Source organism: Sus scrofa, chromosome 3 (genome assembly GCF_000003025.6).
Source record: "Sus scrofa isolate TJ Tabasco breed Duroc chromosome 3, Sscrofa11.1, whole genome shotgun sequence".
Taxonomy (NCBI): domain Eukaryota; kingdom Metazoa; phylum Chordata; class Mammalia; order Artiodactyla; family Suidae; genus Sus; species Sus scrofa.
Window position 1 is genome coordinate 118234778 of NC_010445.4, and position 12433 is coordinate 118247210.

Below are 12433 nucleotides of genomic sequence, written 5' to 3' on the forward strand. Positions count from 1 at the left end.
CAGGCTAGGGGTCTAATCGGAGTTGTAGCCACCGGCCTACGCCAGAGCCACAGCAACGCGGGATCCGAGCCAAATCTTTGACCTACACCACAGCTCACGGCAACACCGGATCGTTAACCCACTGAGCAAGGGCAGGGATCGAACCCGCAACCTCATGGTTCCTAGTCGGATTCGTTAACCACTGCGCTACGACGGGAACTCCCTGACATATAATTCTTAAAAATTCAACAAATATTGTATTCAAAGTTATTATCATTAAGCATTTATCCCATGCCAGGTACTTTATATGTTTTATATCTCTTCTCTCTTTTTTATCCTATAGCCTTAAAGGATTGGTAATGTTATCATTGCCTTCAATTTACAGTAAGCAAATTGAGTTTCAGAGAGAATTTATCTAAGGCCACAGAGTTATTGACAAGTGCCTGTGATTTTAATCTAAGAAGTCTCACTTGCCATGAACCACAAACATTTTAATTTTGAATTAACTAGGCTAATGATAAACTTATGATTATTTAGGATGTATCATAAATGGAGGAACATGAGGGTAATTTATAATTGTAGCTAAATGTTGATTAGAGAAATGTTTTTATATGCTTAGGAAAAACTTTGCAGTTAAGGTTTATGAACTTACTTCACATCACACTAAGGGCATAGTAGTTAACCGGCATCAGAGTATCCATAGCAGAATTTACTTATTATTTTGCAAAAGCCTCATGATTTAGTGCAGATGAGGTCAGCGAAAGCTGAGTAAAGCCCTGGCCTGGCTCATTCGTTCTTCTTGCTCAGGGCTCCCCTTCAATGGGGCTCTGCACCATTCCCAGGACTGCCTTCCCCCCAACTGTTCCTCACAGGAAGGCTTCTAGCTCCCTCTAGAGTTTGGTAGTGGTACACATTTTGAGTAGCGAAATCTTGACCATTGTAATGAAAAAAAATTTTGAATGATTCAACTGTAATGAGTTATTTATTTGGCATATAAAAATTCTTGATATTGACTCTCAACTTGTTAATCTATTCAATTAACACCATACCATCAGTCAAGTTTGTAATTCTTTGTTCAGTTCTCAAGTCTCTAACTACCTTAAATGTCCTTTATTTGGACTGTGGCAAGAACGCCATAAACGGTGGCTGCTATTGACACCATACCTTTATTCTGACCATATTAATGATTATACCCTATTTGTGAATAGAAAAGTATATTTTGTATCTTTCGTATTGTGAATGGAGTTCCTGCCGTGGCACAGTGGGTTAAGAATCCAACTGCTGCGGCTTGGGTCTCTGCTGAGACAGGGATTCGATCCCCTGCCCTGCACAGAGGGTTAAAGGATATGGGGTTGCCACACTGCAGCTCCCATTCAGTCCCTGGCCCGGGGATTTCTATTGCCATGGGTGCAGCCATTAAAAAAATTGTGAATTTAGAAATTAGGTACTAAAACAACCTTTTATGAAAGAGGTTTTTTCCCTTCTACATTTCATGTGAATGTGTGTGTTAGTTTTATACTGTTATTTTGTTTGTGACCTTGGGTAAGTTATTTTACTTCTTTAATCCTTTATTTCTGTATCTATAAGATGGATTTGATGAGACTATCGGCTTCATCAAAAGGTACACAGTAGGGGTTTAATTAAATATTCCCTAGGAAATAGAACAGATGAAGAAACATGTTTAAGAAAATATATTCCTAAATTAGAAGCAACTTTGGAGAGTTTTGTTTTCTAAATGAGTGAGGGACTGTAAGATATAAGAGAGCAGAGGCTACAGGCCTGAACCAAGCAGTACTGGTGGTGGGGATGGGCGGAAGGAGTGGGATTTTATTTATCCACTTGGACATCTGGGCTGTTTCTATTTTATTTTATTTTATTTTTGGATATTATGAGTGCTGTTATGAACATTTGTGTGCGAGTTTTTGTGTAGACATATGTTTTCATCTCTCTTGGGTATGTACCTAGAAGTAGAGTTACTGGGGCATATGGTAATTCTATATTTAACATTTTGAGGAACTACCAAGCTGTTTTTCAAAGTGGAGGCACAACTCTGCATTCCTACCATCTCTCCGCATTTTTACAAATACTCGTTATTGTCTGACTTCTCAATTCTAGCATTCCTAGTAGTTGTGAAATGGCATCTTGTGGTTTTGACTAGGATTTGCCTCATGGCCAATAAATCGAGCATATTTTCATTTGCTTAGTGGCCATTTGTTTATCTTCATTGGAGAAACGTCTCTTGAGATGATTTGCCCGATTTTAAATTGGGCTATTTGTCTTGTTATTATTGAGATATAAGAGTTCTTAATACATTCTAGGTATAATCCCTTATCATGTTTATGATTTTCAGATACTTTCTTCCACTTGTGGTTTGTCTTTTTGCTTTTTTGGTCATGTCCTTTGGAGCACAAATTTTTTAATTTTGATGAAGTCCAGTTTATCTGCTTTTACTTTTGCCTAACCCAAGGTCACAAAGATTTATGCCTAAGTTTTCTTGTAAGGGTTTTGTACTTAGGTCTTTGATCCATTTTAAGTTGATATTTTTGGGAGTTCCCATCGTGGAGCAGCAGAAACGGATCCAACTAGGAACCATAAGGTTCGATCCCTGGCATTGCCGTGAGCTGTGGTGTAGGTCACAGACGCAGCTTGGATCTGGTGTTGCTGTGGCTCTGGCGTAGGCCGGCAGCTATAGCTCTGATTGGACTCCTAGCCTGGGAACCTCCATATGCTGTGGGTGTGGCCCTGAGAAGACAAAAGACAAAAAAAAAAAAAAAGTTGATATTTTTATATGGTCTTATAAACTTTTGACTCTTTTCTGATTTCTCAGACTACGTTTGGGTATATTGTCTACAAAATGAGGGGCTGGACTCAATGATCACTGAAGTCCTTTGCAGCACATTTTATGATTCTGTCTAACTATAACCTAATTGTCTTAATGTTCTCTTTAATAGTACCATTATTTGTTACAATGACCAAAACCCATGTGATAGCAGCGTCCAAAGAAGCATTTTATACCTGGCAATATCGTGTGGCAAAGAAGCTCACAGCACTGGAAATTAATCAGATCATGTGGTCTCGAAAAGAAGGGAGAGAAAGGTATATCTTTTTTTTTTTTTTTTTTCCACTGTACAGCATGGAATAGTGCTGCAGTGAACATGCGGGTGCATGTGTCTTTTTTAAGGAAAGTTTTGTCCAGATATATGCCCAAGAGTGGGACTGCTGGGTCATATGGTAGTTTTACGTATAGATTTCTAAGGTATCTCCATACTGTTCTTCATAGTGGCTGTACCAGCTTACATTCCCACCAACAGTGCAGGAGGGTTCCCTTCTCTCCACAACCCCTCCAGCATTTGTTATTTGTGGACTTGTTAATGATGGCCATTCTGACTGGTGTGAGGTGGTACCTCATGGTATTTTTGATTTGCATTTCTCTATGAGCATTTTTTCATGTGTTTGCTGGCCATCTGTATATCTTCCTTGAAGAATGGTCTATTCAGGTCTTTTGCCCATTTTTTCATTGGATGGTTGGCTTTTTTGGTGTTGAGTTGTATAAGTTGCTTGTATATTCTAGAGATTAAGCCCTTGTGCATTTCATCATTTGAAACTATTTTCTCCCATTCTGTAAGTTGTCTTTTTGTTTTCTTTTAGGTTTCCTTTGCTGTGCAAAAGCTTGTCAGTTTGATTAGGTGCCATTGGTTTATTTTTGCTCTTAATTTCTATTGCCTTGGGAGACTGACCTGAGAAAATATTCATGAGGTTGATGTCAGAGAATGTTTTGCCTATGTTCTCTTCTAGGAGTTTGATGGTGTCTTGTCTTATATTTAAGTCTTTCAGCCATTTCGAGTTTATTTTTGTGCATGGTATGAGGGTGTATTCTAGTTTCATTGATTTGTGTACTGCTGTCCAGGCTTTGCAGCAATTCTTGCTGAATAGACTTTCTTTTTCCCATTTTACGCTCTTGCCTCCTTTGTCAAAGATTCATCGACCATAGGTGTCTGGATTTATTTCTAGGTTCTCTATTCTGTTTCATTGGTCTGTATGTCTGTTTTGGTACCAGTACCACACTGTTTTGATGACCGTGGCTTTGTTAATATTGCTTGAAGTCTGGGAGAGTTATGCCTCCTGCTTGGTTTCTGTTTCTCAGGATTGCTTTGGCAATTCTGGATCTTTTGTGGTTCCATATAAATTTTTGGATTGTTTGTTGTAGTTCTGTGAAAAATGTCATGGGTAATTTGATAGGGATTGCATTGAATCTGTAGATGGCTTTGGGTAGTATAGCCATTTTACAATATTAATTTTTCCAATTCAGGAACATGGAATATCTTTCCATTTCTTTACGTTTTCTTTAATTTCCTTGATTAATGTTTTATAGTTCTTGGCCTATAAGTCCTTTACCTCCTTGGTCAAGTGTATTCCCAGGTATTTGATCTTTTGGGGTACAATTTTAAAAGATAATTGTGTTTTTGTATTCCTTTTCTAATATGTCATTGTTAGTATACAGAAATGCGACTGATTTCTGAATGTTAACCTTATATCCTGCTACTTTGCTGAATTTGTTCATCAGTTCAAGTATTTTTTGGGTTGAGTCCTTAGGGTTTTCTATGTATAGTATCATGTTGTCTGCATACAGAGACAGTTTAATCTCTTCTCTTCCTATTTGGATGCCTTTTATTTCTTTCGTTTGTCTAATTGCTGTGGCTAGGACTTCCAAAACTATGTTGAAAAGCAGTGGTGAGAGTGGGCATCCCTGTCTTGTTCCAGATTTGAGTGAGAAGGCTTTCAGTTTTTCTCCATTGAATGTTATATTTGCTGTGGGTTTGTCATAAATGGCTTTGATTATGTTAAGGAATGTTCCCTCTATGCCCACTTTGGTGAGAGTTTTTATCATAAATGGATGTTGGACTTTGTCAAATGCTTTTTCTGCATCTATTGAGATGATAATATGGTTTTTGACTTTTCTTTTGTTAATGTGGTGTGTGACGTTGATTGATTTGCGTATGTTGAACTATCCTTGTGAACCTGCAATGAATCCCACCTGGTCATGGTGTACGATTTTTTTGATATGTTGTCGGATTTGGTTGGCTAGAATTTTGTTGAGAATTTTTGCGTCTATATTCATCAAAGATATTGGCTGATAGTTTTCTTTTTTGGCGGTATCTTTCTCTGGTTTTGGAATTAGGGTGATGGTGGCATCATAGAATGTCTTTGGGAGTGTTCCTTCTTCTTCAACCTTTTGAAAAAGTTTAAGGAGAATGGGCACCAGATCCTCTTTGTATGTTTGGTAGAATTCACCTGTGAAGCCATCTGGTCCTGGGCTTTTATTTGTAGGGAGTGTTTTTATGATGTATTCAATTTCATTTCTAGTGATCAGTCTGTTCAGTTGGTCTATTTCTTCTTGATTCAGTTTTGGCAGGCTGCAAGATTCTAGAAAGTCGTCCATTTCTTCCAGATTGTCAAATTTGTTGGCATATAGTTGTTCATAGGTGAAAGGTATATCTTTTGACACACTTTTTTTTTGGTAGCTCAGCCATATCACATTAAATCAGACATGGCTAATTTTAAATTGTCATGTTTGAGAACTGTAAATTGTTTTGATTACTAGAGATAATGTTTCTCTATTAATTTGAATATCTTTCAGATTTATGTGTTTAAATTTTTCAAAATAAGAAAGAAGTAGCATGGTGCAATAAAAAAGAAAACTCTTGAAGACCAGAAACCTATGTTTTTCTAAGGAATAGCCATTTATGCTTATCTACCCTTGCCATATTATAACGCTATATTGAAACATGATTATTCAGCCATGAAATAGTATAAATCTTACTTATACTATCATTGAAATTTGAATTTTCTTTCCAGAATTTATCATGTTGATGATACTCCTTCTGGATCAGTGGATGGTGTGCTTGATTATAGTAAAGCCATTCAAGTAGGTGATTTTATGTTAATATCTATAGATTCAGAAATACTGTAACTTTGAGACCTGAAAAAAATGTATTTCCAATGAATAGCATATTTTTCTAGTAACTCTTTTAAAGATTTCTATTCTGAAAAATTTTTGTCTATTTTTTCTTTTTTTGGTCTTTTTTAGGGCTGCTCTTACGGCATATGGAGGTTCCTAGACTAGGGGTGGAATCAGAGCTGTAGCCGCTGGCCTACACCACAGCCACAGCAAGTGGGGATCCAGGTCTCATCTGCGACCTACACCACAGCTCATGGCAATGCCGGATCCTTAACCCACTAAGCGAGGCCGGGGATCGAACCCACGTCCTCCTGGATGCTCCTCGGTTTGTTAACTGCTGAACCACAATGGGAACTCCTGAAAAGCTTTTTATAGATCTGCTGTTTTCTTTCTTCTTTTGATTTTTAAAAAAATTTATTTTGATATAATCGTAGGCTCATAGGAAGTTCCAAAAATGGCACATGGAACCTCTTTACCCATCTTCCTTCAATGGTGTCATCTTCTGTGACTGTGGTTTGATATCAGAATCAGGAAAGTGACATTGGTGGTGATACACAATTCTTATTCAGTTTTCACTGTTTTTTACCTGTAGTTTTATGTAATTTTATCACCATAAAGGAACTTGCCTCATGCTACTTCTTCTTTTTTTTTTTTTTTTTTTGCTTTTTAGGACCACACTCGGGGCCTATGGAGGTTCCCAGGCTAGGGGTCTAATTGGAGCTGTAGCTGCCAGCGTACACCACAGCCACAGCAAAGCCAGATCTGAGCTGCGACCTCCACCACAGCTCACTGCAACGCCGGATTCTTAACCCACTGAGCGAGGCTGGGGATCGAACCTGCAACTTCATGGTTCCCAGTCAGATTCGTTTCATCTGCGCCACGACGGGAACTCCTCATGCTACTTCTTCATTTTCACATCCACTCTCCTCCTCCATCCGTGTCCCCTAGCAATCACTAATCTGCTTTTATCTTTATAGTTTTGTCACTCTAGAATGTTTTGTGAATGGATTCGTATCGCATGTAACCTTTTGAGATTGGCTTTTATAAAAAAAAAAAATCCACCTGGGTTGTAGCACTGTCCAGCCATTTGCCCTCTTCCTTATTTTCACATGTGCTGGTCCTTCTGCTGAATGTTCGTCTTTTACAACTAAGCTTAGGTTTTTGCCTTTCTTCCCATCTGGTATAAGTTTCTGCTCCTCCCTCTGTGCTCTCATCACTCCTGTGTTTGCCTTTACTCTGATCATACTGTTCTGTCACTGGTATTGGGTCCTCTGTCTTCCCCCATAGATTTTCAAGTAATCCCTGAGGGCAGAGATTTCATCTGAGTATCTCCGGTGCTGAGTTCAGTGTCTGGCAAATAGTAGGTGCTCAATGTAATAAATACGTGGTTGAAGTATATTCTTTCTTTTTTTTTTTTTTTTTGTCTTTTTGTCTTTTAGGGCCGCACCTGCGACATCGGGAGGTTCCCAGGCTAGGGGTCTAATTGGAGCTGTAGCCGTCAGCCTAACCACAGCCACAACAACGCCAGATCCGAGCCATGTCTGCAACCTACACCACAGCTCACAGCAACGCCAGATCCTTAACCCACTGAGCAAGGCCAGGGATCGAACCCACAACCTCATGGTTCCTAGTCGGATTCGTTAACCACTGCGCCATGACGGGAACTCCCTGAAGTATTTTCTTAGTGAATTACACCCTACCTTATACCGGATTAGTCATTCAATAAATATTTGTTAAGGAGTAATGTTGATTTATTTTAGGGCACAAGGGATCCGATTTGTGCCATAACTGCATCTGATAAGACGTTGATTGTGGTAAGTTGTTAAAAAATCTTACTCTATGAAAAATAATTATTTAAATTATAAAAGCAGAATAAAGCAATATGTTTTTGATTTGAATATCATCTTGTGGGCACCTCAAGTTTTATTAAGCCCAACATGAACAGTGAGAATTTTAAATATTGCCTCACAAATTATTAATCATTTGTAGAAATAGCTGTTTATAAAAGTGATAGAATTGTGGCAGTTGGGGAGAGTTTGACACTGGGTTGAATGAGCCCTGTAAAGGGTTGGCAGGTGTGGAGTGGGTTGGACAGGGGTAGCGGGTCTTGGAAAGTTTCCTCCCCTATGTTGCCCGCTATTTTGTATTGGAGAAAGCACTTTGGCTCAGCTCCTTGCCCAAGACTCAGGATGAAGGGGTAGTGTGTTTGCTAGCCAGTGAAATAAAGAGGGCTGTGGCAAATTTTTTCTGACTTTTCAAATAAAATTAATGTATCAATGTTATAGTGTCTTTTCTTGAGCTCTGATATTTGAAAATAGTAATTTTAGAAATAAATGTTTAATATAGTGCTGGTGGTGAAGTCGTTGAATTTGAATTATGTAAATAGATCCTTGATAGTGTATATTTCCAGTTCTAGTAACATTCTTTAGACATTCGCTAAGCATATGAGGGAAAAATCTTGAGACCATAGTATTCATTTCTCCTCACCAAATGAATTTGGTGTATGTTTTGAGTAGTTTGTTTCACAGGCAGGTCTGTGGAGTTTCTTGTTTTCTTTTTTAGATTCTTTGCTCTACAGTTGGGTTTTTTGGTTGTATTTGTTGTATTTCTGACATTTGCAGGAGAAATTAAAAAAAAAAAAACCCATGCAAGTCAGATCAATTACAAAAATTGGCTTAATTCCTAAACGAGAGAGTCTACCTATAAGAAGCACCCTCAAATAGTTTCAGTACCAGCCAAAAAGTTTAGTGGAAAAGATACCTCTGCATCGAAAACTTTCCACTGTTGAAATGCAAACAGTTTTTAGAACCATTGCTTTTGCAAACTTTTTAAGGCACAGGGCCTCCTTTTTCAAAAACAAGATCTTATTGTGTACCTCAATATATTAAACCTTTTAAAGCCTGCACCTTCCTTTGTACGCTAGAAACTAGCCCCCTTCCTTTGCACTCCTTGCCTTCCCGAGGCTTTCTGCTAGGCTCCTGTGGGGAGGATGCTGCAAGGGCAGGGCTGCTTGCCTTGGGAACGGGAAAGGGAAAGAGGGCTGAGTGCCACCTTCCCCTTTTCCCCACCGCCATGGCCGAGGCACAGCAGGGTTCGAAAGTCTCAGCTCTCTCCTGCCTGTTGTTCTGACTGTTGATCTGTCAGCCTTAAGGCTTACACAGAGTTGCACAGAAACTTATGTTGTTTTATTTTTAAGCACATTTAAACTAATACTCTGACAATATCACTGCTTTCAGATCATCTCCCTTTACCATGAACTAGCATCACAAAGATGGCTATAGGATAAAAATTAGACTTTCAGTAACAGCTGTTTCCTATGTGATCTTACATTGACTTTTCATATGCATGGAATTTAGTTCAATAAATCCTTTGTATTTTAGCTTTTAATGTACCCCTGAATATTAACCTAGATAACTCTAAGTAACCCTTTTTTTCTTGTGATGTAAGACTTTGTATATTATCATTATAATCATTTTTGGTTTTGTTTTTCTTTGCTGCACCTGTGGCACATGGAAGTTCCCAGGCCAGGGATCGAACCCATGCCATAGCATTGACCCAAGCCACAGCAGTGACAATGCTGGGTCTTTAATCACTAGGCTAGTGGGGAACTCTAGACTTTGTGTATTGTTAAAGAATTAGGTTTCTGACTTGAATGTTACAAGATAATACACAGTACTTTGTGTAATAATACACAATACTTTGTGTATTATTAAAGAATTAGGTTTCCGACTTGAAAGGTATTAATTAAATTTGGAGGTAAATACATTCTCAGAACATGGTCAGTATTCACTGTAATACCATCACTGGTTTTGAAACAAATGTATGAACATATAGAGGGACCCGTAGTTGTAATTTAACATTATTGTAAATATGCTTTAGTAATAAAAAATATTTTCCATAGAGTCGTGAATCTGGCACCATTCAGAGATACAGTCTTCCTAATGTTGGTTTGATTCAAAAATATTCCCTTAATTGTCGTGCCTACCAGTTATCCTTGAATTGCAACTCTAGGTAAGTCTGAAAACTTTCCTCATGTAGATGTTAGACTTAGAAATTATTCATTGGGCTCGTTGCATTTATGTAATTAAAAGCAAATATGTGTGTTTGCTTTTGTTTGTTTTTATAAACTTGTCTTATAGTTCATGGGAGTTCCTGTTGTGACTCAGTGGTAATGAACCCAACTAGTATCCATGAGGGTGTGGGTTTGATCCCTGGCCCTGCTCAGTGGGTTAAGAATCTGGCATTGCTGTGAGCTGTGGCGTAGGTCACAGATATGGCTCGGATTCCATGTTGCTGTGGCTGTGGTGTAGGCCAGCGGCTACAGCTCTGATTCAACCCCTAGCCTGGGAACTTCCATATACCATGGTGTGGCCCTGAAAAGACAAACAAAAACAAATCAAAGCCCCTTGTCCTATAGTTCAGTGTGCTTTTGCTATCTACTATATTTGTATTTGAACATTGTATTTACTATACTGTTCAGTTGAGATATTATTTTCTATTTGGGCAAAATAAAGAAATTCTAGTGTAATATTTTAAGTTACTTGCATCCAGTTGCGTTGATTCCTTTGGATACTTTTTTTTCTCACAGGAAGCAAGATGGAAGCCACCCATGTCTTCTATCAGATTTATAAGTGTTTATTAAAGGCAGTTATTATTATTATTTTTTAGGGTCAAACCCACAGCATATGGAGGTTCCCACCCTAGGGGTTGAATCGTAGCTGCAGCCACCAGCCTACGCCACAGCCACAGCAATGTGGGATCCGAGCCACATCTTGTGACCTGCACCACAGCTCACGGCATTGCCGGATCCTTAACCCACTGATCCAGGCCAGGGATCGAACCTGCATCCTCATGAATGTTGGTGGGGTTTGCTGACCGCTGAACCATGATGGAAACTCCTGAAGGCAGTTATTTATTTAAAGCTATTTCTACCTTATTCTCAGGCTCTGATCAACTTACTTTGATGAATAAGTTGTGATGGGTAATTATATATTCATGATTGCTAATAGTGCTTTTCCATTTTGTCCCTTCTGCAATTTCATTACTTGTAGTCGACTTGCTATCATAGACATCTCAGGAGTTCTAACCTTCTTTGACTTGGATGCTCGGGTAACAGACAGCACAGGACAGCAAGTCATCGGCGAGTTGTTAAATTTGGAGCGAAAAGATGTCTGGGATATGAAGTGGGCCAAAGATAATCCTGATTTGTTTGCGATGATGGAGAAGACAAGAATGTATGTCTTCAGAAACCTGGATCCTGAGGTAAAAACAAGAAACGAGCATTCACAGAACATAAATAATGAGCCAAATATCGAAACCTAGGCATTTCCCCTTTGTTTCTTCAAGAGCTGTTGGTGTTGGCTGCATGAATTCTGAAAATAAATAGAAACATTTCTGTGGAATTTAAAGATGTTTGGTCTTAAGTGGGATTCAGATTTATCCTTTAAATATTCTCTTCTTTCACTGAAAATCATTTCCTAGGGTTTATCTGTTATTTTTAAAAGATGGAACCATGGTAACTAACTCTATAGTCTTTATTTCTTTTTTCCTGGTCAAAGTTAAAAAAAAAAAAAAGAAAAGAAAATCAGTGATCTTAGTTACCAAAATTGCTTAAAACATTAACCTAACCAAAAAAATGTAATTTTGAAATTGCCTTGGCCTTTCATTCTCTTTTGCCTATTCTGTGCTTATTCTATGCTTACCTAGTCTTACTTATATTTACATGATTTCTATCACCCAGTAATCCAGTGTTTCTCACCTTGTTAATTTTATGAGTATGCAAATGTGGACAGTGATTAATAATCTACTCTCTCCGAGGTGTCATAAAGCCTCTTTCTTATTGATTTTAAAATTATGTTTTGATTTTCTACTGTGCCTCACATGAGCTAATTTTTAGGCTCTGAATTTTCCTCTAAGTATACTCTATATTAACTGTTAGCTATTGTGTTTGAGAAATTTAAAATAATTTGGGTGGTAGCCTAATCAAGAATATAAATCTTTTAAATAATTCTTGAATTGTTAGTGGCTTTTCAATTCGGAATTTTCAGTATTCCTCCTGTACTCCACTAGTGTAAATAATAAGAGATGACTTAATAAATGCTTTATGTCATTAATTGATGTTTGCTTGGACCTGGAGTTTCCTTCTTGGGAAGAAATTACATGCTTGGGCCCCTGAGCTGCTGAAGATCTTCTGTAATAATTTATTTAGTGGTAAACTGTTTGCCCTGTTAATATCCTAAATTATTTTCACTTTTCCCCATTTGAGCCCTCCTCAGGATCTTTGGATTGGTAAACAACCTATGTAAATTACTTTCAAAGACCTTGTTAAATTTTGAGAAGCCTTAGTGATCTTTGTAATTTTAAGCCCCTGAGTAATGGCTCAGAGGAAGGGAATGCAGGATTGTTGTGTTTGACATATAAGCATGGGCTTCTTTCAAGTGTCCAAGGGAAGTTTGACTCTTGCCATAGAACCAGTGTGGAAATTTGACAGGTAAC

The 12433-nt window shown here is 38.1% G+C and overlaps 1 protein-coding gene across 2 annotated transcripts in view; it reads left to right on the plus strand.

Moving 5' to 3' along the window:
• Positions 1–12433, plus strand: part of WDR35 (WD repeat domain 35) — a 69939-nt gene that overhangs the window by 25666 nt on the left and 31840 nt on the right. For both annotated transcript variants that reach the window (XM_021087811.1, XM_021087810.1), the window contains 5 exons: positions 2931–3075; positions 5836–5905; positions 7699–7752; positions 9840–9949; positions 10990–11200. In XM_021087811.1, the coding sequence (XP_020943470.1) occupies positions 2931–3075; positions 5836–5905; positions 7699–7752; positions 9840–9949; positions 10990–11200 (590 nt within the window). The remainder of the gene's footprint in view (positions 1–2930; positions 3076–5835; positions 5906–7698; positions 7753–9839; positions 9950–10989; positions 11201–12433) is intronic.